The sequence below is a fragment of the Anas platyrhynchos genome, chromosome 1 (assembly GCF_047663525.1).
Source record: "Anas platyrhynchos isolate ZD024472 breed Pekin duck chromosome 1, IASCAAS_PekinDuck_T2T, whole genome shotgun sequence".
Taxonomy (NCBI): Eukaryota; Metazoa; Chordata; class Aves; order Anseriformes; family Anatidae; genus Anas; species Anas platyrhynchos.
The window spans coordinates 93438912-93466769 of NC_092587.1; the positions used below are offsets into that span (position 1 = coordinate 93438912).

Consider the following 27858-nt stretch of genomic DNA (forward strand, 5'->3'; position numbering starts at 1 on the left):
CCCACATAAATTGTGTTCGTTCATCCTGTGGGCTTTGCTAAAACGTCTGTGTGCAGAAACCCCACAATTTGCACTGCAGGGTTCCAACACTTCTCTTTCAGCTGATGGCAGTGTTTGATGGTGAGTGGGTAAAATGAACTTGTCTCCACTGCAAGCTGCTCAGAGTCCTGTCTGCTGTGCTGTGGAGCCAGGTAGGCGTTGGGGTCGGTTCGACGGCCGTCATCAGAGTTCTCTCTTCTTGGTTGTAGTTTTACCTCCTGAGTATTTGCATTAAAATACAGGCATTTTTGTTTCTCCCTTCCCCTGAATGGAGAGTAGCAGAAGGGGACAGACCTTCTGTCTTTGTGCAGTAGCTGCAAAACTCTGTAGTCAACATAAAATCACACACCGCCTCAGCCCTGAATTATACTTGATAGTAAGGCACAACTTGTACATGTTATTGAAACAACTGTTAGGTAAAAGAAAAAGAATATCTTGTGAATAGTCAAAGAGGGAAGAAACAGTTTCATATTGAAACTCCCTGAGGTGATACTTGGTAATTCTTCAAAGTTTTTGCAGTGACTGCCTTGGCCCTGCTAACCTGCATTCATACTGTACTGATTTTGTTATCCACTTAGGCACTGACCTATGTCACTACAGGACTCTCACCTTGAGACCTTAACTTTGGATGTGTTCTTTGACTCCGGTCTTAATAGGTTTGGGCTCTTGCCACTGTCTAGCTCACCTACAGCCCCAGAGCCCATGGCGGAGCTTGGTGGGCCACGAAGACACGCTGTGCCCCCAGGACAGAGGGTGAGGAGACCTGGTGAGGGAGCAGGGGTTGCAGACCCCCTGAAGGTTATGTTTTCACACAGCCAAGGAAAACTACCATCAGAAGTGCTCAGGAGTTATTTCCCCCTCTCTCCCTGCTGCTATATCGCTCCATGTTGAAATCTCCTCGCTGTTCCCAGTCGTCATGTTCTGTGTGTGCCAAGTGGCACTGACGTGTTATCAGAGGGCCTTCCAGACAGCAGCGATGTAAAACTTGAGCGGTGATCAGTCATGAAAGACAACACAGGGAGTATATTTATATTTCAAAGAGAACAGCGTTTTTTGCAGTGAGGCACTGGAGATATGGGGCTGTTTCTGTATTCAGTAATGCTAAAAATTGTTCTCATTTTATACATGGATGTAATGGCTACGGGTTTTTTTTTTGCCTTTGCTATTTCTTTATTCTTGGGACAATACTTCCTTCATGTCTTGGTTCTTTAAAAAGTGAATTTGCCTTGTGTTTTTCCAAGCATGTCAGAGCTTTTGAAAAAAAGCATAAGGTTTTGTGTGCATTGTACAATTTGGACATGAAGAAAGTTCATCTTCTTTTCAGGATCCTGCTCAGTATTCCTCAGTACTGTTTTTTCCTCCTTTTTGAGTATCTGGTTGAAGGGTTGCAGAGCAGGAGAGTGCCTCCTTCCAGTGGTTTGAGGGTCTGAGTAACCCCAGAAATAGGTTTTCAAATTTCTGAGAGGAAGGAATATATTTGGTTGAAAAAAAAAAAAAAGCCAAGTCTCTTAATGTTCCTCCACAAAGTGCACATCAGCCTGTTGTACATTAGGGGCTGTCCTGTTTGTTTTATTTTTGTCATTTTAAGTGATTGGAGGCTTGACAGGATCCTCATGTATCTAGCCTGAGTTTCCAAAGCACACCTTTGTCTGATTTTTATGGCAGGTGACATGGATGGGGATCCAGGTCTGCTCAGGCCTGTTTTGGGGAGCAGGGTGTGTGTGGGATAAATGAAATCCCACAACCACCAAATAAGTGCCTTTGGATGGCAAAACCCAAATGGTTTGCATTCTCGGGGATGGGTAAAAGTCCAGACTGAGTGTCTGGTGGGGGAACGGCAGGGAAAGCCCAGTCCTTTTAAGCATAAATATTAGACTGTAATGTGCTGTGCCTTTGAAGCAAGGCAGGCAGAAGGAAAATGTAGGACTGCTCGGAGACTCCTCAGAAGGATGAGGCCACTCCTCGAGCCAGATGCTGAGCGGAGAGCAGCGCAGCTGGCACCAGTGCTGCCCCTGCGGCCACCCTGCTGGCACAGGGCTGGATTGGGCCTCATGTTTGCCAGCTGCTGCTCACCTCTGAAATTCTTGGCAAAGCTCATGTGCACATTAGAGTTTGCCCTGGTGTCTGCTCTCAGTCTCTTCTCTTTATTTTTACTCCTTTTGTTGTTGCCTTTTTTTTTTTTCGCCCATATAAATTATTCTGTGAGTTTTACTTGTGCTTAGTTTGCTTTTTAAGTGACAGAGGCCCCTCAGGAGGTTTGCATTTTGAGTTCCTGCTACTGTCTGCATACGAAACTAAGTGATCTGCTGTCATCGCCCAGACAAATATACATGGAATTGTAAAAAATTCTGCAAACAGTGGAAATGCTCCGTGCAGTTTTTTGGAGTGATTAAAACATCTGAGTTGTAATGTGTCCCTATGCACCGGAGGGAAGACACATATGTACGTGCATAGCATTTGATGTTGCCCCCTCAAGTCTCCTCTCCATGTGCCTTTCACCAAAATCAGCTGAACACTGGGGCCGCTGCTCCTGCTCCTGCTCCTGCTCCTGCTCCTGCTCCTGCTCCTGCTCCTGCTCCTGCTCCTGCTCCTGCTCCTGCTCCTGCTGGCTCTGTCCGGGCTGGCCGGGTGCCACATCTCTCCGGGCGGATGTTGATCCAAGTTTTACACAAGTAGATGCAACAGCGAGCTATTGCTGAGGATTGCCTGCGAGCCTCATAAACAAGGAAAAGAGTTAACACTGGGATCTAAGAATAGGCAATGAGATTCAGTCAGCTGTTTGTGTTTTTTATTTCTTGTTCAAAGAGGAAATCTTTATTCTTTTTTTCCCCTCTCTGAGATAAAAGGCAAATTGTCGTGGCTGCTGGAACTGAAAGGCGGTTGTTCTCCCCAGCCCGTGAGGAGGTCGGCAGTGGACTGGCACGGCCAGCAGAGCCAGGGAGATATTAATGCCATCTGTTTTGTTTGACACCCTCCCATATGAATAGCACCAGCCTCGGTTTTCTACTGCTGGCTTTTGGCAGTACACTGCCTTTCCCCTAGATGGAGGAAGCTACCCAGAAACGACCTGCTCAGCATTTACATGATACCTTTCACAGCCCAGCTGCCGGTACGGATTTAAAGCATATGCTCGTAAATGGAGTTTTATGGGATGCAGGAATCGTGCTGGGAGGGATTTCGGCTTGTGTGACCAATGACCTAACAAGCAGTAATAGAATTAGGAGAGCTTATTCCACAGTCTGCGCAGTCGGAAGAGCATTGAATTTCATTAAGTTTATTCAATAAGTAGGAAGTAATACAGAATTACCCCGAGTCAGGAAAGCACTTTGCATTCATTCATTACAATTTAGTCAGATGCCCTCGTGTGAGGGGAAAATTAAATGGAAATATTTGGGAACTTTCAAGGTGGTACTGCTTTAAAACTGTGCTTCGTAGAGCTTATATAAATCTCCATATAGCTTGGAAAAATCTCATATACATATTTAATAAATTTATTTTGGCACTGTCTTTTTATAGATCCTTTAAACATGAAGTGTAAATGACTTGACTTAGCTCTTAGAGGAACCCCAGCCAAGGAGATAAAGGCTGGGTCAGGATACTTTTTCCCACAGCTAGCGTCGGACAGTCTCTGCAGTGTTATAGACTAGCTACTTAACAACAGTTTAGTTTAATAAATGAACAAGTGCCATATAGTAGGATAAAACAAACAAACAAGTCCCCTGCAGGATATAATTAACACTGATAACTCGGTAAATTTTTACTTCAATTATTCCAGAACTTTTCTGTGGAATCTTTAATAATCCAGAGTGTGGATTTAGTGTACTTAATTTGTGCAGCTCTGTTTTATTAAACGGAGCTATATATAGGGAGAAGGGAAGAAATGAATTTCAGTAGACCTGCTTTTAATTACAGAAGTTGAGCAGTGCTCTACAGCTCCTGTCCTTGGTGTTACTGGGGAAACGGGCTCTGCAAAAGCTCCTCCACAAGGTTCCTGCCAGGAGGCTGCCCCTGAGCTGTCTGACTTGTCTCTCCATTTCTCTTGTGCCTGTAACAGGGAGGCAAGGATCAGGTGTGTTGCTCTTTGGGGCTGTGTCTCTCCTTCTGCAGCTCACCTCCTTACAGGTCCCTGCTGGGAAAGGCTCCCTGGGCATCCGCCAGGAAAAACGAATGTGAAACACAAGAGCTTTCTCCGAATTCGGGGCTGCTGCTGATAGCCTTGTAGCCAGAAGACTAAACATAGCAAAACAAGGACTAAACAGTAGAATAATTGAGGCTGAAGTGAGAAAGTGGCACAGGTTAGAGAGGGAAGGGGCACGATAGCAGGAGAGCTGCTCTCAGCCCCTGTTGACAGTCTGGCTTGGAAACAAGCATCTGTCTCCAAATCTGAGGCAGGTGTGCAATCAGCACTTCCTTAAAAAAACAGGGAGGAAAGAGAAGCCTTCCTCCTGCCCCTTGCCTGCAGGGTGCCGAACATGTTGGTAAGTAAGAAGGCCTGGGGTCTTTGCTCTGTTCCTGCTGCCTTATTTCCCTGTCCTTTTTTGACTTGCTGCAGCTCAGACGTTTTGTGTTGGATCCAGGTGTTTGTGTGCCCCTGAGGCTTTTAAAGAGCAATGGGAGCTGGGAAGGGCAGCCTCCTCTTCAGACAAAGGGAGCCGCTGAGTAGCCACAAACCTTGTTAGCTCCAGTCACAAAGGACAGGCTGCACATGTATTTTTAATGAAATCTTGGGTTATACAGTTGCTAATGGCACTTAGCTGAAAAGCTTCCTGCTTGCCACAGCTGACTAACCCCATCCTGCCTTGATACCTAGATATGACACGACCTCCACGCATGTGTAAAATCCATACAATGTGTGACAAATCCAGCAGCTGCTGATGTAGTTGTCTTTAAATGAGTGGGAGTTATTTATCTCCGCTGTTTCAGAATATTTTTCTTCACAGGGCACCAGGGATGTGTCCTAATGTTATTATTAAGTGGTAGCAGAGGAAGGTTGTTAACCCCTTGTCCCATCCTCCTTCAGCACCTAAATTTCCAGGCATTCAGACGTGGCACATACACGTAGCTTTGGCAAAGCTGCCAAGGTAGCAAGAGCATGAGACCTCTGTGCCCCTTGTCACAGCAGGTAAAAGATCCAGTGAATGAACACAAAGATGTTTTAGTCTGTTAGAAAGGGCATTTTTGGGGAAGCATACCAAAAGCGGACTCAAAAGGCTTGATTCAACAGCCCTGCCTCCCAGCAGAACCAACTTTAAACCAAATTGTTTCCCTGGGAATGCCTTTTTTCTCCACCATGTTTGGTGTCACAATTAAAATCACAAAAATTACCATTTGAACTTTTCGTGTTCTCCTGCTCTTGCATTTTTCTTACAGGGGTGCATTCCTAGCTAGCTGCCTGACTCAGAAATTTACACTGGAACAGCTAAATGCAGGTGTGCTGGAGCTGGAGCGAGCTGGCCGAGACGAACCGATGAGAATAGGGTGTATAAAATAGCCACCCAGCTTCCTGTCCGTAAGCCTCTCGGTACATGTCAAAATAGAAGTGAGAGGTAGCGGCATTTCGATCACGTGTCTGGAAGTTCAGCAGGACTTTTTTGAAGCCTGGCAGAAGTTTTCCTGCGATTGTAGAGTTTTGCATGGGACTTGGGGAAGGAAGGATCCCTCTGCAGGGCTGCTCGCAAAAGGAGAGGTTTGCGGGGAGAGCTCCTTACCTGGTGCCCGGACTGGGATGAGCAGCAGCTGTGCCTGAAAACCTAAACCTGCTGTTCCCCGTCATTGTTGGAGGGATGAAGGGCTGGCCTGGGGTAACACGATATATCCTGTGGCGATATATCCCTTCATATCCTAAGGCTGTGCTTCCCATCCATAACCATCAGGATCGTAGCGAGGGGCCAGGCCTGGTGCTGTCGCACCATCATCGCTGACGGCGCTCCTGGCCAGTGCTTGCACAGCACTTTAGGAATTGGGTCTTGTGGCCAAAAGGCTCACCACAAGCGAGGGCCACGGCTTCAGCGGGCTGAGGGTCTGGCACGAGTCGCAGAGAGGGAGCAGGGCTCAGCGGGGTTATAATTATGCTGGTCGTTTGGGGTTGGGGGCCGACTGCGGAATCCGCTGGGCCCGCTCGGTGGAAAGTTTGAGCTTGCAGGGCTCCGTGCCTGGGGCAGCTCAGCTCTGCCACTGCCAACGCAGGGCAAGGGGCACGAAACCCACCCAACGGCAGAAGCTCTGGGTCGGGTAGGGCTTGGAGACGTGTGGGCTCGGGCTTTTTCCGAAGGATGGAGACCTAGCTCGGCGGCTAACTGCAAGTGATTCCGGGGAGCGCGTGGTGCGTACAGCCGCCTGATTTTCTTGTGACTCTCCGAGAAGCCGTGTGCCTGTGAAGTGGTGTTACGTTCTCATGAGATTCCAGTGGCTTGCCGCAGGGAGAGCCCTCGCTGCTCTGCTTGAGCCGTCTCGTATCACTCGCTGTGCACGGGGAGCGTTAGGACCACCAGAAGTGGCTGCTTTGCAAATGTAACGCCAGGTAGAGCGTGGGCACTGCGTACATCTGCAGTGCTGCTTGGGGAGGGAGGCTGAGGATTTCAGTGCGGTGGCTTGCTTTCTGAATGTGGGTAAAAGAAGGGTTTCCTAGAAATAAGGAATGGGGTCATTAGTGCAGGGATTAATGCCAAGCATGAAACTTTCACGGTGGTGTTTTTTCCCTGGCAGAATTTTCAATAGACTTATGGTAAGCAATTTTTTATTTACATTACTTTTCTTCTTTAGCAAAAGGAACATGAAATAGCGTAAAAGCAGCACCTCTTAAAAATGAAAAGCTCAAACACTTTCCTCTGAAGTAAAAGTTACGCGAGTCTCTGTGTACAGCAAAATAAAGCAAGTGCAGCTTTCTGGTACTTTTCAGAAAGTATCCTAGAGATCTAGAAGCCTTCCAGGAATTTATGTTTATAGCAACTTGAAGTGTGTCAGGTCAAACTGGCACAGCTATGCAGATTGTCAAGTTCGAAATGTGAATGTGTTTGGAGTTTGGGGGAACTGGTAAATAAAGATTCCCCCCCAGTTCTGTGCGTTGGACATTGGTTGTATTTTAGATGTGATGCCTCATGTTTCTGTTCATGCTCCTAAAATGGCGTGTTTCAAATCGTGGAATAATTCTCTCACAAAAGGGGAAATCAATGTTAACATAACAGAGAATCCAAAAAGGTCAGGAATTAATGAATTTGTGGAAAATCTGCAATATTTTGCAGCGTGACAGGCACATAGCATAAGTATGAAACAGAATAATAGGTGAAGTTTGCTGGACACATACATGCGAATCAGGTATGGTTACAGCAACCAGAATGTACAATATTAATCTTATTTTTCTACATTTGAAAGAGAAGCAGGTGTCTTAATATAAATAGATACTCAGTTATGTTAAATGCACTTTTATTTTCTTATTTTTTTTTTCCATGTTGATTCTTTGTCCTACACTGTAATTTATATGCGTAGATCTGTTTACTCTCTCTGAACGTTAAAGGTGTACGTGGAATTGGATGACTTTAATCTGTCACTCTAAAAATAAGCAGCATATTGTTTAACTTCATCTTTACTTTAGCTCACACAAGAAGCTTAGTGCTGTTATCTTTCCTTGAACTAGGAACGCCAGCGGCTGGAGACGATCCTCAATTTGTGTGCAGAATACTCCAAATCTGACAGTGACCCCACTGCAACTACAACGGTTGCCGATGTTCAGAAAATTAACAAAGAACTTGAAAAGCTTCAGCTATCAGATGAGGACTCTGTGTTTGAAGATTCGCAGATGAATCTGGAAACGAGGTTTAGAAACCACTTGAAATCATCTGCAAGTGATTCAGATTTCTCGGAACCAAGTAACCACAGTCGCAGCACCACGTCTTTCCTTTCCTCCCGAGGGCTGAGAGCTGATGAGCACTTCAACGAAAACATGAAGCCTCCTCCTTTAGCTGCTCCTGGCTTCCTGAAGGATTCCACTGAATCTTCATACCTAAGTATCACACCAAAGGTAATGCTGGGTAGGAAGAAATAGTACAGCCTCAGGTAGATGGCTTGAAATCCTCCTCCTCTGGAAGTTGGTTTTCACAGCAGGGATCACAGTTGGGATGGTTTAGGCAGAAGAATTTATCTCAGAGCTCTTAGAGCTTAGCACCCAGTGACTGATTGTTTCATTTCCTGTGAAAGCTGATGGTACTAGAAGTATTTTTCTGAGGGATGTAGGATTCGGGGGCACTTTAGCATTTTGGAAGAAAGAATGACTTGTCTGAACAATTTAAGGCTACTTAAATAAGCAAGGTTTCAGGAGTCCTGCTTAGAGCTGTGCTGAGACAGAGGAAATAAGGTAAGTGCTACCATACTCTCCTAGACTGAGGCTCCTGTTTCCTGTAAGAGGGTATTTTCTCTTTTGGAAACCAGAATAGCTACAGAGGAGGTGAAGAGGATTCGCCTGAGCTGATTTTGCTCTCCTGTTGACTCTCCCTGGGCTGGACCCAAGCTGCTTGTCAAATCAGCTGCTGCCTCTCATGGGGCGTGCAGTGGCAGCTTGCCTCCTGGCACACGAAGGAATGAACGCAGCTCCTAGGCTTGCTATGATGCAGTTTCTTCCCTCTCTCCATCTTGCTGTTTCATTCACGAAGGGGAGTTGTCCTTCAGAAATTGAGATAACGGTGTTCCTAGCATTCTGCTTCAGCTGGGAGAGCAGCAGCAGCTTCCAGGGTCCCTTCTGGGTCAGCGCTCGGGCTCTCTTGTGCCAGATGAGCAGTGCAGCCATTTCTGGGGAAAGGCAGTGTGCTCATGTGCTTGATAAGTATTTCCAATAATTAGAGTGAAGAGCTTAGTGAGGCCAACGGGAGACATAAAAGCAGGTTTCTGTTTAACATTGTCATGCCTTTAAAGTATTTTTTGTCTCTCCCCTTTTACATGCCTTACATGAATTGTATTTCATTTCCGCTTAACTTCTACACATAGCTTAGTCCATAGAAGCGAGTATGTTTAAAAGAATAGAGAAGCATGATAGAAATACATTTAATCTTATACAGGGGTATCTCTTTGGAAATCTGTCATCCAAATTTGAAGTTACGTTAAACAGAAACATAGCATTAAGGTTTTATTTGGTCTTACCAGGTCTTTCCATGTTTGAAAGGTGGTGAAACATTTCATTTACAAGTTCCTGTGGTCTTGCATTTTTTTCCCATTTGTTTCTTTCTTCCAACAAGTCAGAGGCTATTTTAAATCCTTATTAGGAGGTTGAAATTGAAGATGTTATGTCAGCATTATCCGAGCAGGATACCGGACAAAAAGAGGCTTTCCTGCTAGGATTACTGCTGCTAATCAAGGAATGCCATTCCTTCATTGTAAAGGGTGCCCTGCTAAGTCCTGAGCAAAGCAGTAAAAGAGCAACTGTGTTAATGGTACACAGCTCATTGTTTTAAAGTACTGAGATCAGATTTGTCCACGATAATTTGGCCGTGCCTGCTCTCAGAATAGCCATTCAGTAGCTGACCTGAGCCTCTTTAGAGCAAAGCTGTGTGGTCCAGTGGTTAATGCAAAGCCCTGAACACAGCCCGCTTCTAATTCAGGCTGGAGACAATGAGTGAGCAGCCTTACAAAAGTAATTTGATCGCGAGCCCCTGGGGTCAGGTGAACATGAAGAATACTTTGGAAACTCAATACTCTTTGATCTAGCCTTTGCTGCTCTAATGAGATCACTGATATTTTTCTTAATTATGTTTTTTAATTATTGGCACAGTTATCTAGTAAGTTAATGGCAATGAAAAGAGCCATGTTAAAGGGTACTGACTCCTGATGGCTAAGCATAGGACTGAGTTTCATCCCTGTTTCACAGAAGCTGCCCCTTTTGATGGTTGGCTACAGAAATGTCCTATTTTACATCCTGGCTTTTATTACATGAACAGCCGCCGTCTACATAAAAAGTATCATCATCTATCTCTTTTAAGAGATAAATCAGATTTTTACAAGCTAAATAGCACAGCATGTAAAGAGTTCTCAAATGTTAAATATTAATAATTCATATAGCATGAATAGTATTTTCTGCTCAGTACAGTATTTACTTCCAGAGCTTGGATGTAAAGTGTCATGTTTATTTCTCTTCTACACATTCTAAATATAGAGGTAGCAATATAGTAGATAGGAAATAACTAACAGGTTCAAAACCAGCAACACAGTACTTGTCTAAAATGACTACAATATGAAAGAGGGAAGGAAACACGGTGTTCAACTTCTTTCTGATAAACCTCTTGTAATGTGCAACTGCAGATACCAGAATGCATGAGCGATGAGCAAAGAGGGCAGGAGCTCACTCGTCTGGAGGAGGAGCGCATAGTAATACTAAATAACTTGGAAGAACTTGAACAGAAGATCAAAGATTTAAATGACCAGATGGACGAATCCTCGAGAGAGGTATGAGACATGTTTTGGTTTTAAATGTCTTGCTTCTTAGGTATGCCCACATACCACAGATAGGATTGGTAAGTACACATACACGTACATAGTCTTTGTATTCTGCGCTTCTTCGCCAGAGTAAGGCACAATCACAGACATGGTAGTCTCCTACTGTGAAGGTTGTTTTTCTCTAGCAGGGGGATGATTGTCATGCTCAGATTAGCCTTTCCCAGCTGTAACCATTATACTCCTAAGTGGAATTAGAACAATCTTGCTTGCTGAATGGTCACTCAATTGATCTAAATACCTTGTGTCACTTGGGTGTTTTATAGTGGTATCTCATGTGACCCTTTAAAGAGAAAGGAAGTGAGATAACTTCCTATTAAACCTCCTTGTCTTTATGGTGGCAAGGTTATGTGGCAGTCTCTTGACTTGTGGAATCTCACAGTTACAGACTAAGCTGGTCAGGCATTTGGGTTGTGCTTATTCCAATTATCAGCAACAGGAAAGAAACAGCTGTTCGAAAAGGGTTTCCTACAGAGCCTGGGCACAGATACTTGGTATAGTATCATAACAGGAGGAAGCACAGAGGCGAAGAGTTAGAAAACAAACAAAAAAAAACTTCAAAAAAGAATCTTCAAGCTAAAGTTGGTTTGGACTTTATTTTGCAATGTTTTACGTTGCAGTTTTACTTTTTCTCCGTTTTGTGATCTCTTTTTAACTTTGTGGGAGTAAAACTGTTTTCTTTTTCTCCTTTTAAAAATATTTCTCTGTTGTAAATGATCAACAACTCACTCCCCTTCCCCCAGAAAATAATGTGTATCAAGATTTCTTCTTAGTTTGGACAGCTTCTGAAAAATGTTTTGTATTCCTAGTTGGATATGGAATGTGCCCTTTTGGATGGGGAACAGAAATCTGAAACAACAGAGCTTCTGAAAGAGAAGGAAATATTGGATCATCTAAACAGAAAAATAGCTGAGCTGGAGAGAAATGTTATTGGTGAAAAGACAAAGGTAATGAAGTTATCTTAGCTGACTGTGTGCTCTGTTCCTCTTAATTTTCAGAATGCATTTATGTTATTAACATATTGATGGAGGTTGTTTTATAAAGTAGTGTCTATAAGTAAATGTTTTTGATAATTATGGAAGAAAGAAATAGTCTTGTTTTCCAAGAGATACTTGACAAGCAAAATGAAGTATGCTTAAGTGAAAAGACCTGACCTACTCTGAAGGTATTTTTGATTGATAAAGAATCCAGATAGGGCTTGGACTTGGTTTATCTTTTGTTTGAAAGAACAATATTAACTGCCCAGGGAGATTGTGGAGTCTCCTTCTCTGGAGATTTTCAAGGCCCATCTGGATGCCTACCTGGGCAGCCTGCACTAAAGAACCTGCTTTGGCAGTGGGATTGGACACGATGATCTTTTGAGGTCCCTTCCAACCCCTTCAATTCTGTGATTCTGTGAACTGACCTGTACTTCAGCCTTCCATTGTAGGTTACATATTTTTATTTTATTTTTTAATTAATCCTTTCTCAGCAATGGAGCAGTAAGAAAAAAGGGGCCATCGTTTCAGAAGATGGCTTTAGCTAATATTATACAGATTGATGCATAAGACATTTGTAAAATATATTGTTTTAAAGAAAGTGTATGGGTTTATATGGTTTGTCAACTAACAGTTTTATTACTGTAGAATACGGGAATGTAGAACTGGGATTAAGTGAAAGGAATTATGTAGTTCTCCTATACAGTCACATAGTTAATTGCTCTCAAATATGCAGATATATTTGCAAAATAGCACCACAGTACAAGTTAAGCACAGAAAGAGAAGTGGCCTGTGAGATGAACCTGTCCCCCTCAAACCAGAGAGGGTTTGTCTCCTCCAGCACGCTCTCTGCTGGCGATCCAGGCCAGCAGTTCCTTTCTTCACAGGGGATTTACCACAGCCAATAATATCTCAAGGTCAGGATTTTAATTTTTTTAATTTTTTTTTTTTTCAGGACTACAAGCCAGTAATGTTTCCTTTTTAAATTTCATCCTCTACCTCATAATTTAAGCCTGTCACTTATGGAAGTACTGTAGCTAGTCTCTCCCCCTTTTTTTAAGCTTTCCAGAAATATCTGAAACTCTCAATTATTTGCTCTTGTTTAGACAAGCTGCACGTTTTTAGCTCTCTCACTCTTCCTGTTTAACTCAAGCCTTACAGCTTGCATTGTTTTATCCTGAGTTTGTTGTCTTCAATTCACATCTGCCTTGTCATGAGCCTGAATGCTGTTTTGCAGCTGCACTCATGAAAGCTCTGTGTGATGAGGAGAAAGGTGCTCCCACCTCTTTGCTCTGCAAATTGACAGTACACATCCAATTTAAGCTTAAACTTTCACGGACTTTACTGCCTGCACCTTTCCTTGTTTGCATGTAGTCTCCAGTTCTTCAGCTTTCAGTGATGCCTGTGGTCACGCTTTACACTGTCTGTATGCTTCATACTTGCTTTTTGTTGTGAAGAGGAATTTAAAGTTGCTAACAGCAGGTAGGGTGGTGAAAGCATATATAGCAGCATCCTTTTGCAGAGTAAGTTTTGTTTGGTCTCGGTGGTAACAAATACCATATCCAGAAATTCAGGAGGTCTTTTGTAGTTGTTCTCTAATAGACTTAAAGTTCAACAAAAGTCATGGAAATTATTATAAATCCTATAGACTGTGTACATTTCCATGCAATCACGTGCTGGAGCAGATAATATGTTTGCACTGCTGTATAACAATCTGAAGATTAAAATGTCTAGTTTAAATTTTCAATTGAACTAAAACATGGGAAGCAGCCTAGAAAAAGCACTTGGGTTATTTAAAAGAAATATATATAGAGGGAGAGAATTGACAAAGTATGATGCACACCACTGGTCAGATCAGTTAATATATTTTAGTAGTCTTTTCTCCTGTGTTCTTTAAAAAAAAAAAAAAAAAACAAACAAACAACAAACAGATGCAAGTGTTTGCATTAGACTTAGAGCCATGGCTCAGTTAATGCTCTAAGTATCTTTGTAAAAATAAACTAGCCTTATGAGAGTACAGGCTTTGTTCTGGAAGACATCTGAATGTGTTACATAAAAGTGAAAACTTAAAAACAAGAAAGTCTTATATAAAGTACCTTAAAGTGACAGCTGAAATGTTATGGAGAAACAATGTCAGCCAGCAAAACAGATGGCACTCATCATGTCACTCAACAAAAATCCTGGCTAACTTTAGACAGCATTGTTTTTTAGAAGTTTGATTTCTGTGTCTGTGTGTTGAAGGTTGCAGCCCCTGCAGATCTGATCCAAGACAGGAAAAATCTTGTTTGTTAGCAGTGCAGGACCAAACTCTTCCAGGGAAGTAGTGCTCAGGCAGAAGTGAAGTGTTGGAACTTTTTGCTGAAATAATTTGAAACTTATGAACTCCTTAACAGAATTAAGGCTCAGTTTCAGGCTGGTAGTTGTCATCCTTCTGGTATTACTTCTGCATTGTTTTTTGGAAGATCAAGTGCTCCAGTGTGTCCAGTGCTCACAGTTTCTTCTAGTTGCTTGAATATTTCACCCTGCATAATACCAGTGGTTTCAGTGTGTGGTCTATCCTGGAAAGAAGTTCTTGTGTCCATCCACTTGGATGGACGTTTTTGTTAGGGTAAGGGAATGGCATCTGAATATGCTGCATGGTTCCTTCTTGAGGTGAAATAAATAGTTGATTTCGTTCACGAAGCGATGCTGTGGCATTACTGCTGTGCATGATGGCACTTGTCTCTGGAGTGACTTGAGTATCTCCTGGAATTTGCCACGGATCTCAGCACCTGTTTGACAGGAAACCCTTGCTTGCTTGTATTTAATCCTTACTGATGCACCTGTTTGAAAAACTTGTGAAATTCTTAAAAAGAGAGATCATAAAATACAAAGTAGTTGCAGGGCCATGTTAGGTACTTGAAGTAGACTGCGGGTGGTATCTTTTGTATTAACTTTCTACCCGAGTCTGTGCCTATTTTTATGCTTTGTTCACAAGTCATTTAGATGAGAACACAAAATTTTGACAATCTTTGCACTTAGTCATAGTTCAAAAAGAAGTGTGATAACGGGGACAGTGCTTTCAAGGCAAGAGCATCAGTTGGAAAATGTACTTGAAGACAGAAGGCAAAGAGACTTTGGATTTTAGTTCCTGGCTGTGCCACTAAGCTCTTTGCTGTGGTACAATGTCTTTGTGTCCCAACATCTATGCGAATGTGTTTGTATATTATATGTGTTTTCATCTTATTCAAGGCCTGTGTTCAGCCTTGCCTGAATGCATGGCGTATGGTGATGAAGAATGGATGAGTCGGTGAGGAAGATGATGTAGTGCACTCCCTGGGGTGAGTTCAGAGCCTTGCCCTTGCTTTTGTGAGTGTGCCACCACACATTTAAGGAACAAAGCAATTAGCATCTATTTACTTAGGTTTTGGAAAAGAAGAGCTATGAGCAGTTGCCATTTTGCAAAGAAGACAACAGAGCCTTTCAGTAGCAGTACAGGGTTTAGTGTAATTCTGGCTACGGTGTGTTTGTGCCAGATGCAAGTGCTGGTGGGACTTGCTTGACCTGGCTGGGATAGCTGCTCCCAGTACTGGGGAACAGGATTGCTGTTAGGCAAGGCCTGTGCTCTCTGCTGTCTGTTGTTCCAATGGTGCTGGAAATTGTGTTAGTGAATGCAGGGAGATGTGGCTTTGCCTCACTTTTCTTTTTCTTTCTGTATTTCTTTTTAAACTGCCCAGTCCAATGTATTTGGCATTACCCACAGACGATGACCAACTGTGCGTCTGAATAGCAGCATTTAGACTATTAACTGCAGGCTGCAGATACCCAGGAACAATCCTGATAAGTTAGTAGTAACACAATTTCCCGCATGTACCTTGAAGCTCTCCGGGAAGGAGATTTGCTACAGATATTGACAAAACTTCTTTGAGTTCTGCCTGCTTTGGAGAGAATGGAGCTCGTCAATCCTCAGAAACAAATAAACAGATGAGCCTGTCAGCCTTCCATCCCAACCTGGCATCTTGTGATGTCATGCCACTGTACTGCAGGGGTACCATAATGATGCTGTGGTTCCTGGATTAAATAGCACGGTGGGGCTGAGGTGCTGTTCCCAGTCACAACTTCCTCATGTCGGCTCTTCTCATGTTGACTCTTTGCTCATGAGACTTTGTTCAGAATTGACATTTGTCTATAAGGAAGTCAGAGAAAATTGAGTTTATACAACTTGACGTTACCCAGTATTGCAAAGTACTTTTTTTTTTTTCCTCCATACAGCACTTTCTTAGTCTGAATAGTTTTAAAACAATTCAGCCAAGTCTAGCTAAAAGTCTAGCATATGTGGAGAAGGTTACTTATTGATTTGCTGTGCCTGATGTCTCAAAGCTGGAAAATAACACAGCAGTCAGAAGGAATGGATAAATGAATAAAGAGGGATAGCTGAAAATGATTAATGAATACAGCAGAAGTGCTGTGGGAGGTAATCATAGTTAACCGGCAGTTTTGGCAGAGAGTTTCAAACAATTATCTAGGTTTAGACTGCGTTTTAGGAGAGGGAGGTTATTCCTCTTCTTCCGGAGGACCTTTGCCTTATGTCATGGTGGAGATGGATTCTCTGGAATGCTTCTATCACACTGGGTTTTCCTTTCCCTTTCCAAGGGTAAAAATCAGGAGCAGTCAGCAGTGGATAACTCATCTTTGTTCGGAATATGTTAAATTTTGTCTGCATGCTTTTGTGGAAATATTTTTCAGTCATTAGCAGAATGTCCCAGAGACGCCAAAAGTGTTAGAAACTCAGCCTCTTTGCTGAACTACATGTAGTACTGCGAAGACATGCATGAATGAAACCAGGGGAAAAAAAACAGCTGTCTGATAAACCATATGAGGGGATTTACCAGAAATGAAAGTTAAAGATTCTGGCGATCTGTCGTGAATCCTTTCTCTTTTGGATTCAGAATTCTTGCTGTTGTCTTTTATTCTGATGAATCTGACAAATTTATGAACCATAGCATAGCATTTTAAATCCTTCCTGGTCAGATTCTGGTTTAGCCGGATGTAAGCAAGCTTCTGAAGTGGATGAGTTACTTTGCCAATAACGTTATTGATTATTAATATTACACCAATAACATTGTGATTATTGATGTTCTTAAACTGAGATATATAAGATTAAATATTCTGAAGAATATTCAGGCATCCTCTGGGTATTCACATAAAAATATCCTGTAGAGGAGACACTAATGAGGAAGAAGATAGTGACAAAGAATCTAGGAGAGAAATCTCATTTGCCAAGCTCCTTTTAAAATCAGTCATGAGGAAATTCTCTTGTAATTACCTATGTGTATATACAGGATTTTAGTTTTCTCAATTCATTTTTTTTTTCTTCTGGTTTGGAAGATTATTTCCTCCTCATCTATGGTTGTAAAGGAGCAATACTCTAAAATCAGAGGTTTTATTTTACGTCCTCATCTCTTCAATATGACAACACATTGCAACAGTCAGAGGATGAGCTTAGAAATTCAGAAAAAGCCTTGAATTGTCTTAAGATCAAGTTCATGGGTGCTACTGTTTTGACTGTTGATTTCAAGCAGAGGCATGCCTTGCTCTGATGTAAAATGCTTTTAAACACTAGCTTTGTACTTGCTGTGGAACAAAACCATTGAGATCTCTCATACATCGTAACACTGATGGAGTCTGTATGTAATAAATTAGTTACTCATTGTACAGTAAAAAGAACTATTGTGAAATAACCTTCTTCCATCATATTATGCTTCTTTTTATATGCCTGGCATACATTTTTTGTTCCTTTAAAGGCTTCTTTCACAATGCTCATGGGGGTTTATTGACAAATAGCCAAGTCGTGACAATTTTTATACATCTTTTCTGAAAGAGACCAAAGAATGCAGGAAAGAATAGTCTAAAAATATAAGAGCATGTGTGCAGGTTGTGTACAGGAGGATCTGTTTCATTTCAATAGTATTTTTTTAATCAGAGATGTATGTGGTCTGATTTTTATCAGCCATAGCATTGGAAATGATTTCAATTTGCAGTATATAAAGAGTTGGTAGACCTCAAATTTAACACTTTCCCCAAACACACAGTTTGCCCCTTTCAGTGAGTAACCACTGAAGAGAAGATAAGGTTTCCAAGCCTGCTTTCTGTTAGGGAGTGGACTATTTTCTTACAAATCCATGGCAATAGTTAGACTGGTTTTATCACTGAGTTGATAAGGTCAAATTTTCTTGGTCTTCTGCTGCTTCTTCTCCAAAATGTTTTATTGAATTGACAAACTTTGTATCATGATACTGCTTCAATTGGAAAGGAATTATTTCTGTATTCTTTCCTCCTCCACTTGTAGCATTTGTGGTCCTTCTCTTTGCTGTAGGTTTTGGGAAAGTAGGGAGGAATGTTCTTCTGGAGTGTATAAGAACAAAGTTTGGCTAGAGGTGAAAACATGAGGATGATATGGAGAAGCTTTTCAGAACAACGAGCTGCATATGTTTCTCCTTACTTCTGAGAAAGCTCTGAGACTAGCTTTTTCCAGTCTGAGAGACAGCATGCATGTGTGAAGCTTGGGGTGGGTCGTGAGATCTTGCTACCTTAAAACGTGATGAGTTGGAGATGAGTTGGACCGAGGAAGATTCTGGACTACTTCAGGCTGGAACATTTCATAGTAGAACAGCCTGCTGGGTGTAAAGGCATTTCTTTGCAGTTTCTGTTCCTCTCAGAAAATAATACGTACCATGTTTTTTTGATTTTGTTTTTTGATGGGAGGTTTTTGTTTGTTTTTTTTCTTGAAGGCTGTAGAATGAGCCCTATTCACCCAGCCATACAATCCATTTTGAAGTGAGTTGGTAAAAATGTTGGGTTTCTTGCTTTGTTTTTACACTTTCTTCTGGATTTTGGAGAAATTTTCTCAGCTCCATCCACATCTGCTCTGTCTGGTTTCTGCAGAGCCTACCAGCTCAGGCTAGAGGGTTGGTTCAGAAGGCACATGGGCATGCAGACACATGCTGCTCTACAATTTTAGCCTGCCTGCAGTAGCAGAATGGGATGTGTGACAGATTGAAAAGTGAGACTCAGTTGCAGAAGGAGTGTGGGGACCTGCTGGGGTTTTAAGTAGCGGTGTTGATCAGACATAGGGCATCCTTAACCACAGGCAATAGCACTGAAGCGATTTGTCTCTTTCTGTTCTTTTGCTTCCATTTTTGTAGTGGCTATGATTGTCTTTAAGTGCTTTCATCCTATCTCCTCTGTGTCCTTGTTATCTATGAGATGTTTTATGTGTACTGGATATATGTTCTTTGCTCTCTCTTTATTTTCCCCTAAAATCAGTTCTACCAGATCTAAAGGTTGAATTCCTGTTGTGGCCCATGTTAATCACTTAGGGTCTGTATTCATATCGTGGGAGCTCTGTTGCCATCCTGTCTCTGCTTTTGGGGGATTATACCTCACTTCTTTCTGCTGCTGTCCTTCGTGGTATCCAGGTATCCCTCAAAACTGATCCAAGCTGTGCCCCAGCATCACAAAAACACCATCCAGTCCTGCTGTCTGTCCTGGCTGACCCCAAGTTCATGTAACCTGCATCTACAGATAGCACATGGTGCAGACTAAGACCAGGTATTGTGCTTTACTGAGCTCTACTTCCCTTCTGTGGAAGCAGGGTCTCAAGAATTCAGACTACAGATTGTGTGGCTCTGGAGTGGACACTGGGAGGCAGTTATCTGTAGTAAAACCTTTGAGAGCTTGAGCCCAGGTTGTTAAGGTGAGGATGTGCTGGTGGAGCACATGGGCTCTCCTCACGCTGTGCCCCTCCTGTTGAGCAAACAGCATGCACTGCCAGCCCTGGGCCTGCAGCTGGGCCCTGCACCTACCTTAATCGCTTAAACACTGCTTCCCTTCTGACAGAGCTCACCTGGATCCATTTATAGAAGGATTCTTTAAAAAATGTATATATTAATCTGATTATTAATTCCTTTATCAAATTATTTTTGTGAATTAAATGAGCTTTACCAAGGCAAAATGAGAGATGTTGGTGATCTGAACTCCACAGCTGCAAACCATGTAATGCCTCTCACTGCTGAAAGTGATATTTCCTGTAAGACTGCACGTTTCGAGGGAGCCAGTTTGTTGCGATGTGAGTACTTCCTACGCTATAAATAGGACAGATGAGTATCGCTTTCAGTCTCAAAGGAATACATTCCTAGTTTCTTGAGGGAAGTAATAGTATCTCTGGCGTGGTTCTCAGCGAGTTTTATTCTGGCTGATGATGTCTCTTCACACTCAAGGGTTGACTTGCTTGTTAATGAATGAGTGTGTTTGTTGCAGCACATAGGCATTTGGGGAGTTATTAATAGCTTCAGAGGAACTATACCGTAGCTAAGGTCACAGTGGTCCTTGGGGCTTTTGGTTTGTTTCTGTCTTCCCCTTTATGCCTGCCTAGAAATGTGGCAGACTGTAGGCTGAACATTAAATGAACAGGAGAGTTTGTGAGGAGGGGAACTACTGATTTATTCATAATTCCCTTCTGTGCTGGCAGTAAGGATGATTCAGCAAATGGGGTTCCTTGGGGACAGAGGTCTAGAGGTGGCATCCCAAGAGTTGCATGCTTCTCCCTCGCTGTGCAGCTTGCATGTGTGTCATCCTCTGTATTTCTGAGCCCTGCTGCTGCAAGAAGCTAGCACAGGAAGGGCAGGTAATTGAATATGCTGGCTTAGTTGCTCATTTTTACAGGCTTCAGAACAAAACCCAACCAACTGTTGTGTTCAGCATTCTGTTTATCTAATTATATGGGCTGAGAAGCTGCACATGTAAATGAAAACAGCAGAGTTGGGAATTTAGATCACATTGGGACTGACTGTGAAAGTTTCCTGCTGTTGTTGTTTTTTTAAATACTGGGAAAAGGAAATCCCATATACCGATCCCACTCAGATTTAGAGATCTAACTATAAAGCAGGAAGCTAATGTAAGTTTGTTATTGCATAAGAGTCTGAGAACCTTGTCAGGAACAGCAAAGAGAAGATCTTGGGAAAAGACCTTCCCACAGTTTGAAATAGCAAGTTCTGCAGGCTAAAATAATTTTATTTTCTATGGTATATGCCATATGGGTGCTGCTAGGCTGATTGTATAGCACCTGCTGAGCCATGCATTTGACTTTAGTGGTTGGGACTGGGAAGAGGACTAATGAGTAAGTGCCGTGGCAGAATTCAACTTTCTTGGAGCGTCCAGAAGACAAAGCTGGAATATTTGGGCTGGCACTGAACTTCAGATTATTGAGGAGAGTTAGAGACCATCTGAGAAGAGATGCCTAACTACAGAACAAAACAAAACAAAAAAAAAACAAACAAACAAACAAACAAAAAAAAAAAAAACAGATAAAAGGAGCTGTAGAGTGTGACTCTAGGGCAGATAGTAGGGAGTGAGGCTCATTCGATCCCTTCAGTTTTTATGGTGTATCAGGCATGCTAGTTTTTCAGGTTATTAATTGCTCAGTTGAGGGAAATGCATTTGCTGTGCTGGCCAGTGCACATGCAAGTAAAAGGTACTGAAAGAATTCTCTGTACGCTGATGTATTGGTACCCAAATTTGGGTCCATCAACAAATAGTCTACAAGGCAGTGTTAAGTGATCTGCAGCCAGTCTTCAGAGCAATGCTGCACGCAAAACAAGTGGTGTTTTATTAAAGCTTGGTAAAGGCTTTTGTTGGTGATAAGCAGTGCTTTGAGTGGTGCTGCTGTAGTGGAATGAGAAGAAAGCTGAGCTGGTTACAAGAGAATGAGGAGTCTCTTGTAGAGCATCCCCTTTGACCCCAGAGAGCAGTTTACATTTCCTGTATCCTGAAGCCAATGAATCTATTTGTTAAATCATTTCATATTTCTGCTGCAACAGGATTTCCTGGAGTAGTTATCAAATCACAAATCTCTGTCTCATTCTGTGTTTTCATCGCTTGCTAAGGGTACTTATCTGTCTAGAAGCACATAAGCATTTACTTCATTCTCCTGAGAAAATCCGTTTTCCCCTCACTGCCAGACTACAGTCACTTTCCATCCATTTTGCTTTCTAAAAAACACAGTTTTCTCTCTCCTTCATCAGTTACCTGACTAACATGGATATAATTTCCACGTTTTTTCTCATTAGGTGAGACACGCATGCAAGCGGTGGGCATTAAAGGCATCATCCAGACAAGGGAACAAAGCACAGTGACAAGGGAGAGAATTAATTACCCTACTAAAATTATTAATGTTTTATTTTGTTTATTTTGCAATCCCATCATTGCATTTCAACTAACAAGTGTTTTCTGTCTGTGACCTATGTGCTTCAACTGTTCATTAAGTTTTTGCCTCACACTGTCATAGTCACTAACACCTGCTTGAGTTTGAAGGTAATTCTGTTTATTTTCTGGTTCATGCTTCAGGAAAAATTAAAACTTGATGCTGAGAGGGAAAAACTAGAGAGGCTTCAGGAGCTTTACTCCGAGCAGAAGACGCAGCTTGATAATTGCCCTGAGTCCATGAGGGAACAATTACAGCAGCAGCTGAAGAGGGTCAGTAGCAAGTTTCAAGATTGCATTAACTTTTTTGTTGTTGATTTTAGAGTTAAGTGTAACATATTCTGCTTGAAGTATCCAACAAAGTGCCTGAACATATTTTGAAACTTAGAATTGTCATGACGGTTTCCTTCTGGTGGAATGCTTGTAATAAATATTTTGCGTAGTGGTAGAGAAGTAGAGCCCAAATGGGTGGATTAGAAATCATTTTGTGTTGAATGTTTTTAAAGCAACTTAACCTTAATTAGCACCTTACGCCTCTTGGATTGCATGGAGGCTGTTGGAAGTGTGATGTCTAGATGGACAGTAGTGCATTACTCTTCTAATCTTTGCTCGTGCAGATAATATTGAGTTTTGGTTAGTGGGATCAGCTGTTTTAGCATTTGACCCCCATTATTTTTTAATCCTGTTTAATGTGCTCTTTCTTTGCAATGTTCTAAATTGCTGTCTCTGTGAGATCATGGATAATATCTTTTCTTCAGCACATAAAATAACTTTTAGCATGAACTGTGTTATGAATATTTAATTTTGAAGATGATATCACTTACTTTAACCACTTCATTTTTCCTACATTTTCAAGAGTTGGACATCTGTGTTTGTTTGGTTTTTTTCAATCTTTGCATAAAGTCTAATTGCAATTTGATTTCATTATGTATTATTTGTAACCAAAAAGCTACGCTATTGTCAGTTCAAGTACGTCTGTTGTCTGTGGAGGATTTTAGTATCAATTAATTTTATGTCAGCTATGCGGCATATAGAGCTGACTTCGATAGGGGGGAAATCATTTTCAAAGCTTCAATATTGCAAGCACCAGATGACAGGTGAAAGAGAAACTTTTTTTTTTCCTGGCTTGAGACTTTTTATATCAGTAATAAGATTTTTAATCTTTCATTTTATAGGAAATAGTCTTAATACTTATTTCTTAATATATAATAATTAGATTACATTTTATTTGTAGAATTCTGTTTTGTTTTTCAAGAAGCAAAAAGTGAAGAAGTCCAACTTTGGAAATAACAATGTTAAATTATTCTGTAGTAACTAACTGAGTTGTTTGGTGTTTTTTGTAGACATTTAAGGGTTTTTTAAGTTACCAAAAAAAAAAAGGCAATAATATCCCAAAAGTATTGGAAGGAAAGAAGCCTTTCCTGTGCAGTCATGTACTTGAAGGTATTAATGCACGACAAATTACAAACTTGTTGCTGTGGGGTAGTAGTAAATCCTTTTTCACTATTGACTACCAAGAAGCTTCTAGAATTCTATTTTGGTTAAATATTTACATGTATATTTTTTCATTTCAAGCTGACTTAATAACAGTCTTGGATTTGAAAATGGGACAAATGTGGGTGTACCATTAAATGTACGTTTGGTTCTATTGCATGTTATTCCAGACCAGTTGGACTGAGAGTTTACTGTGGCTGCTGTGGCTGGAGTAGTAGAAGTTGCCACTAAGATAGTGCACAGTATCTCTTAAATGGATATAAAGTGTGAGAAAAGTTAGGGCTTTATCATAAGCATGCTGTTCAAAATAGGAAAATATTATTCTTCCCTGAAACTCGGCCTTGTGTAGGATTAAATACCTTTGTTTAAAGCAGATTATGTCGTGCTACTTTACTGCCAACATGGTAGGTGTGAAGGTGGTGAACTCCCTTATTGCTTCAGCTCTGAGACTTCAGTTGCTTGGTGCTTTGTGCCCAGGTTGCGAGCAGTGAATTTTCCTGCAGCATCTGACTGCAATGTGGGTCTGGAGTCTGGGCTGGGATGGCAGTGGGCAGGTGGCATTGTTTGCATGGACTGTTGACCGATGACTGCTCTCCAGTGTCTGTAGCGAGCACACGTTTCCTGTTGGGCAGGGAGACCACTTCATTCAAAGTCTGGTGACATCTGAGGGCTTGTAGAAGGTATACCTACTGACTAACGTCTCTGTGTGGATGAGTAGTATCCTTCATTGTGTATTTACACAGGGAGCTATTCTTTGTCCCAATCTGGAGGTTGCTGTGCAGCCCCTGGCTGCACATCTGGCATGGCTGGGCAGCAGTGCGCAGGGGATGGTGGTGTGCAGAGGACACACAGCTCCACGCATCCTTCCTCTTATTTGGCTGCATGGCTGATGTTATAAACAGCACTACGTCTCGGGCTAGACTTGAAGAAATTAAGTGCTCCTTCATTTGAGTGTGTGTTCCCACAAGTAGTTCGTTCAGTGTGTGGTTCTCTAGAGTTACTGGAATGACAATTTCTATACTTTTTTGGTTGGTGAGCAGGTGCCATTCCAGTTCGGCATGCAGCAGCCTCACCAAATCGATTTGCGCTCAGGTTGAGTCATAACCAGGCTACAGCATGGTACCGATCTGTCTAGCCAGGATGTGCTCGGTGCTTCAGAGGCTCCTGCCTGCTCTGAACACTGAAAAGCAACTCTGTTACAATGCAGAGGATGTCTTTATCAGCAAGGGAGATGCTAGGAGTGGTGACATCAAATAACCATTAGCCTTATTTGCTCTCTTATGACACTACATAATTAAAAGCATTGAGCTTCTAAACATGTTGCATGAGGTACATAAGCACCATTTTAGACTGATTATTTTTTGTGTGTGTTTATAAGTATCTCTACTCTGATTCAGTAAATTCAAGATGCTTTTATTCTTTTTTTGCTTAAGGATGCTGATCTATTGGACATAGAAAGCAAACACTTTGAAGATTTGGAATTTCAGCAGCTTGAACATGAAAGCAGATTAGATGAAGAGAAAGAAAATCTGACACAACAGCTCCTGCGTGAAGTAGCTGAATATCAGCGTAGCATTGTCAGTAGAAAGGTAAAAGCAGTAACACTCAATATGTTTGATCTTTGTTGCTGAGCATAAAGGAGATGAAATAGATCTACAACCTGCCTGCCTATCTGCAAGAAATTACGCAAAATTTTTCCTTTTGAAAAAGCTTTTGCAGCAGTTTGAAGATGCTGGCCCAATAACATTGCAAACACATCAAATTGTGTGTTTCTGTGAAAGCAAACAAATGAATAAAATTAATGTATGCATATTTGCATATGAGAATTAAAACATTAAATTTGCTACAGAAAGTACCAAAGCATTTTTCCTTCATTAAGCAAGGAGATTCATATGCTGTGGTCAAAACTACACTTATTATATGCTGATGATCGATGTTAAATGTTTTTGTTAAAATAATAATAGAATGTCAAATTAAGAAAATTATCTTAATTTTTAAAATTAGTTGTAATGGTTCTATTTGAAACAATTAAATACTATTTTTTTTCAGAGATCAGAAATTGCATCTCTGAACTACCTTTTTCAGTGTATGGGTGTTAGTCACCACATTATCCAGGAATATATACAACTGTTCTTTTGTTTTGTCTGTTGAAGAAATTCTTTTCTCCAGAAAAGAATTTAGACAGAAAAACTGTCTGGATCTTGTTCAATTATTTCCTTCACAGTAGTAAGGTGTCATCTCTTCATCTCTTATGAATGAGTGAGGTCTCATGAATAGGATCCTTGCTACTTATTGTCTCGTGCTTTGAAAATAAAATATGTAAAAGGTGATTTATTGTTGTTTGTTTTTTTTTTCTATTAGGAAAAGATTTCTGCTCTCAAAAAACAAGCTAATCATATTGTCCAACAGGCACAAAGAGAACAAGATCATTTTGTAAAAGAGAAAAATAACCTAATAATGATGCTGCAAAGGGTAAGTTTTTATTGTCTTTCAGATGTTTTTAATGCATAATAAAAGAGCATTTAATAAAATAAAAAAAACTTAGAACATGAGAAAAGCATCAATTGTGCAGAAGCTAGTGAGTAGGTATTAAAGTGGATAGACATCTTTTCTATCCTATAAACTTTAAAAAACAAACAAACAAAAAAACTCTGTTGTAATTAATCATTCCTAACAGAAAATGTTAGTGGCATTTTTTGTAGAGAGGTTTTGAGGCATTACCTCTTCAGAGGATTTAAACAGTCGGTTGCTAAGCTAGTCAAAGCCTGTGCTTCCTAGTGGTACTGAATTTCTGGAGGACCACTGAGGACATGAAAGCTAAAAGTCTACTTGTTCCTTGATGTAGGTTCCTAAAATAAAGTGGAAGACCCAGTAAACAAAACCTGGCAAATACTCTTAAGATCCTGAGATGTAATACTTGCAGAGAACACAGCAAAGAATTTCTGAAACTGGGCAAAAGGAGTTAAGATTTTTGACTTGTAATAGCTTGTACTAGACCAGAAGATGAACTACTTATATCAGTTAATATCTGGTTAATAAGAAGCTGGCGTGAACCTTTCGTGTCTAGTTTGTTTTGTTGTTAACCACGAGGAAAATCAACTTCAGTTCATTAAGACGAATCAGCATTTTCAGAATGCTGGAGGAGGACCTATTTGTTTGGCTGTGGTTATTCAATATTCAACAAAATCTTTCACTAGCTTTTTGTTCTGTATCTCCATTTTTTGTTTGGTTCTGCTGTAATGAATGAAGTTGGAGCTCAGCTTTGCAGCTTCTAGCCTTCAATCCCAGCATGTTTCTTTATGCTTTTGAGAAAATGGCTAGCATTTATTTTCACCACATTGCTGTTGGCATTTAATGTAAACTTTGTTATTAACAGGAAAAAGAGAATCTCTGTAATCTGGAAAAGAAATATTCCATGCTTTCCGGAGGAAAGGGATTTCCTGTAAGTCCCAGTAGTCTAAAAGAGGTAAATAGTTTTGTTGCTTTTTACTTTACCATAAGTATTTTTTAATAACTCTTCATGCAAAATTACTTTAGTTTTCAGTCAAGTCCTATTCATACATTTTTTTGGAGATGATGAAATGACTTAGTAAAGCTATTCATAAAAGTCTAAATGCATGGCAGAACAAAAATAGCTGCTCTGACATTTTCCCAGATGTGACTGGTATCACTTTAAACTCTTGCCCTGGAAAAACAATCATTTTTAAGTGTGGGTGTGTGGAGTATCTAATTTTCTCAAATAGACAATTAAACCTCATTGAAATGAAGAAAAATGAGGTCCAGGAATAACTCTGTTCAAGTACTAACGTGTTTTAGTCATCTTTTAGAACCGTAGATTTTACAAAGAGGCCTTTTCACCACACCCACTCTTTTATTTTAAGGCTCTGCAGAAATGCATAAGTGTATGTTTTGATCTTTTAAAAAAAACATCGGATTAAAGACTTGAAGCTATTGTGGTTGTAAGAAACCTATTAAGATTTTTACATAATTATTGTGAATAGTTAGAATTAAGGTGCCAAATATTTTTGCTGAAAATTTGAGTTAGTTTGTGTAATACCTGTTGAGGCTCAGAGTTTACCTGCCCCTGTCAAGACTTCATAACTTGAAGGATGCTTCGTTAAGCCTCTCACTCGAGATCTATGAACAAGGTCAGTGTAACTTTGTAAAAGCCATAGCCTATTACAAAGATTCAGTCAGCACATAAAATATTAAGTTCCCATGTTTATCCTCTTGCTTTGACTTGTTATGTGCAATTTGCAGATTCGTTGTAGTCACAGTAGGAGAAGCAGGAAAAAATAGTGTTTCAAATAGGCAGACAGGTGTCCATTAGCCTCTGCTTAAGAGGTCTGACTGAATTGAAGCCCTGAACGTGGTCTGCCCCATCTAATGATGTAGGTGTCACAATGGGCAGTTGGGCTCTTGAAGTCTAAAGCAACCATGCATCCTACCAGCATCTGGGAAATGTGATCTTGCTTATTTGTCCTCAAAGCTCCTGGTGAAGCAGGATGGTTTGCAGAACGTGTCAGTGGGGTTGAGCATCCTTCCTCACTGCGAGCCATGTTGCAGATGCTTGCACTTGCAGTGTCCTAGGTTGCACTGTGATCTGAATACCTCATCTCCCACCAGGACATTT

At 41.1% G+C, this 27858-nt stretch overlaps 1 protein-coding gene across 23 annotated transcripts in view; it reads left to right on the top strand.

Annotated features, from left to right (window-relative positions):
* PHLDB2 (pleckstrin homology like domain family B member 2) overlaps positions 1-27858 on the top strand; it is a 116780-nt gene that overhangs the window by 66086 nt on the left and 22836 nt on the right. For 16 of the 23 annotated variants that reach the window (XM_072024503.1, XM_072024481.1, XM_072024476.1 and 13 more), the window contains 7 exons: positions 7673-8056; positions 10324-10467; positions 11325-11462; positions 21876-22004; positions 24659-24814; positions 25587-25697; positions 26602-26691. In XM_072024503.1, the coding sequence (XP_071880604.1) occupies positions 7673-8056; positions 10324-10467; positions 11325-11462; positions 21876-22004; positions 24659-24814; positions 25587-25697; positions 26602-26691 (1152 nt within the window). The remainder of the gene's footprint in view (positions 1-7672; positions 8057-10323; positions 10468-11324; positions 11463-21875; positions 22005-24658; positions 24815-25586; positions 25698-26601; positions 26692-27858) is intronic. The other 7 variants (XM_072024584.1, XM_072024508.1, XM_027449449.3 and 4 more) reach the window with 1 other exon arrangement.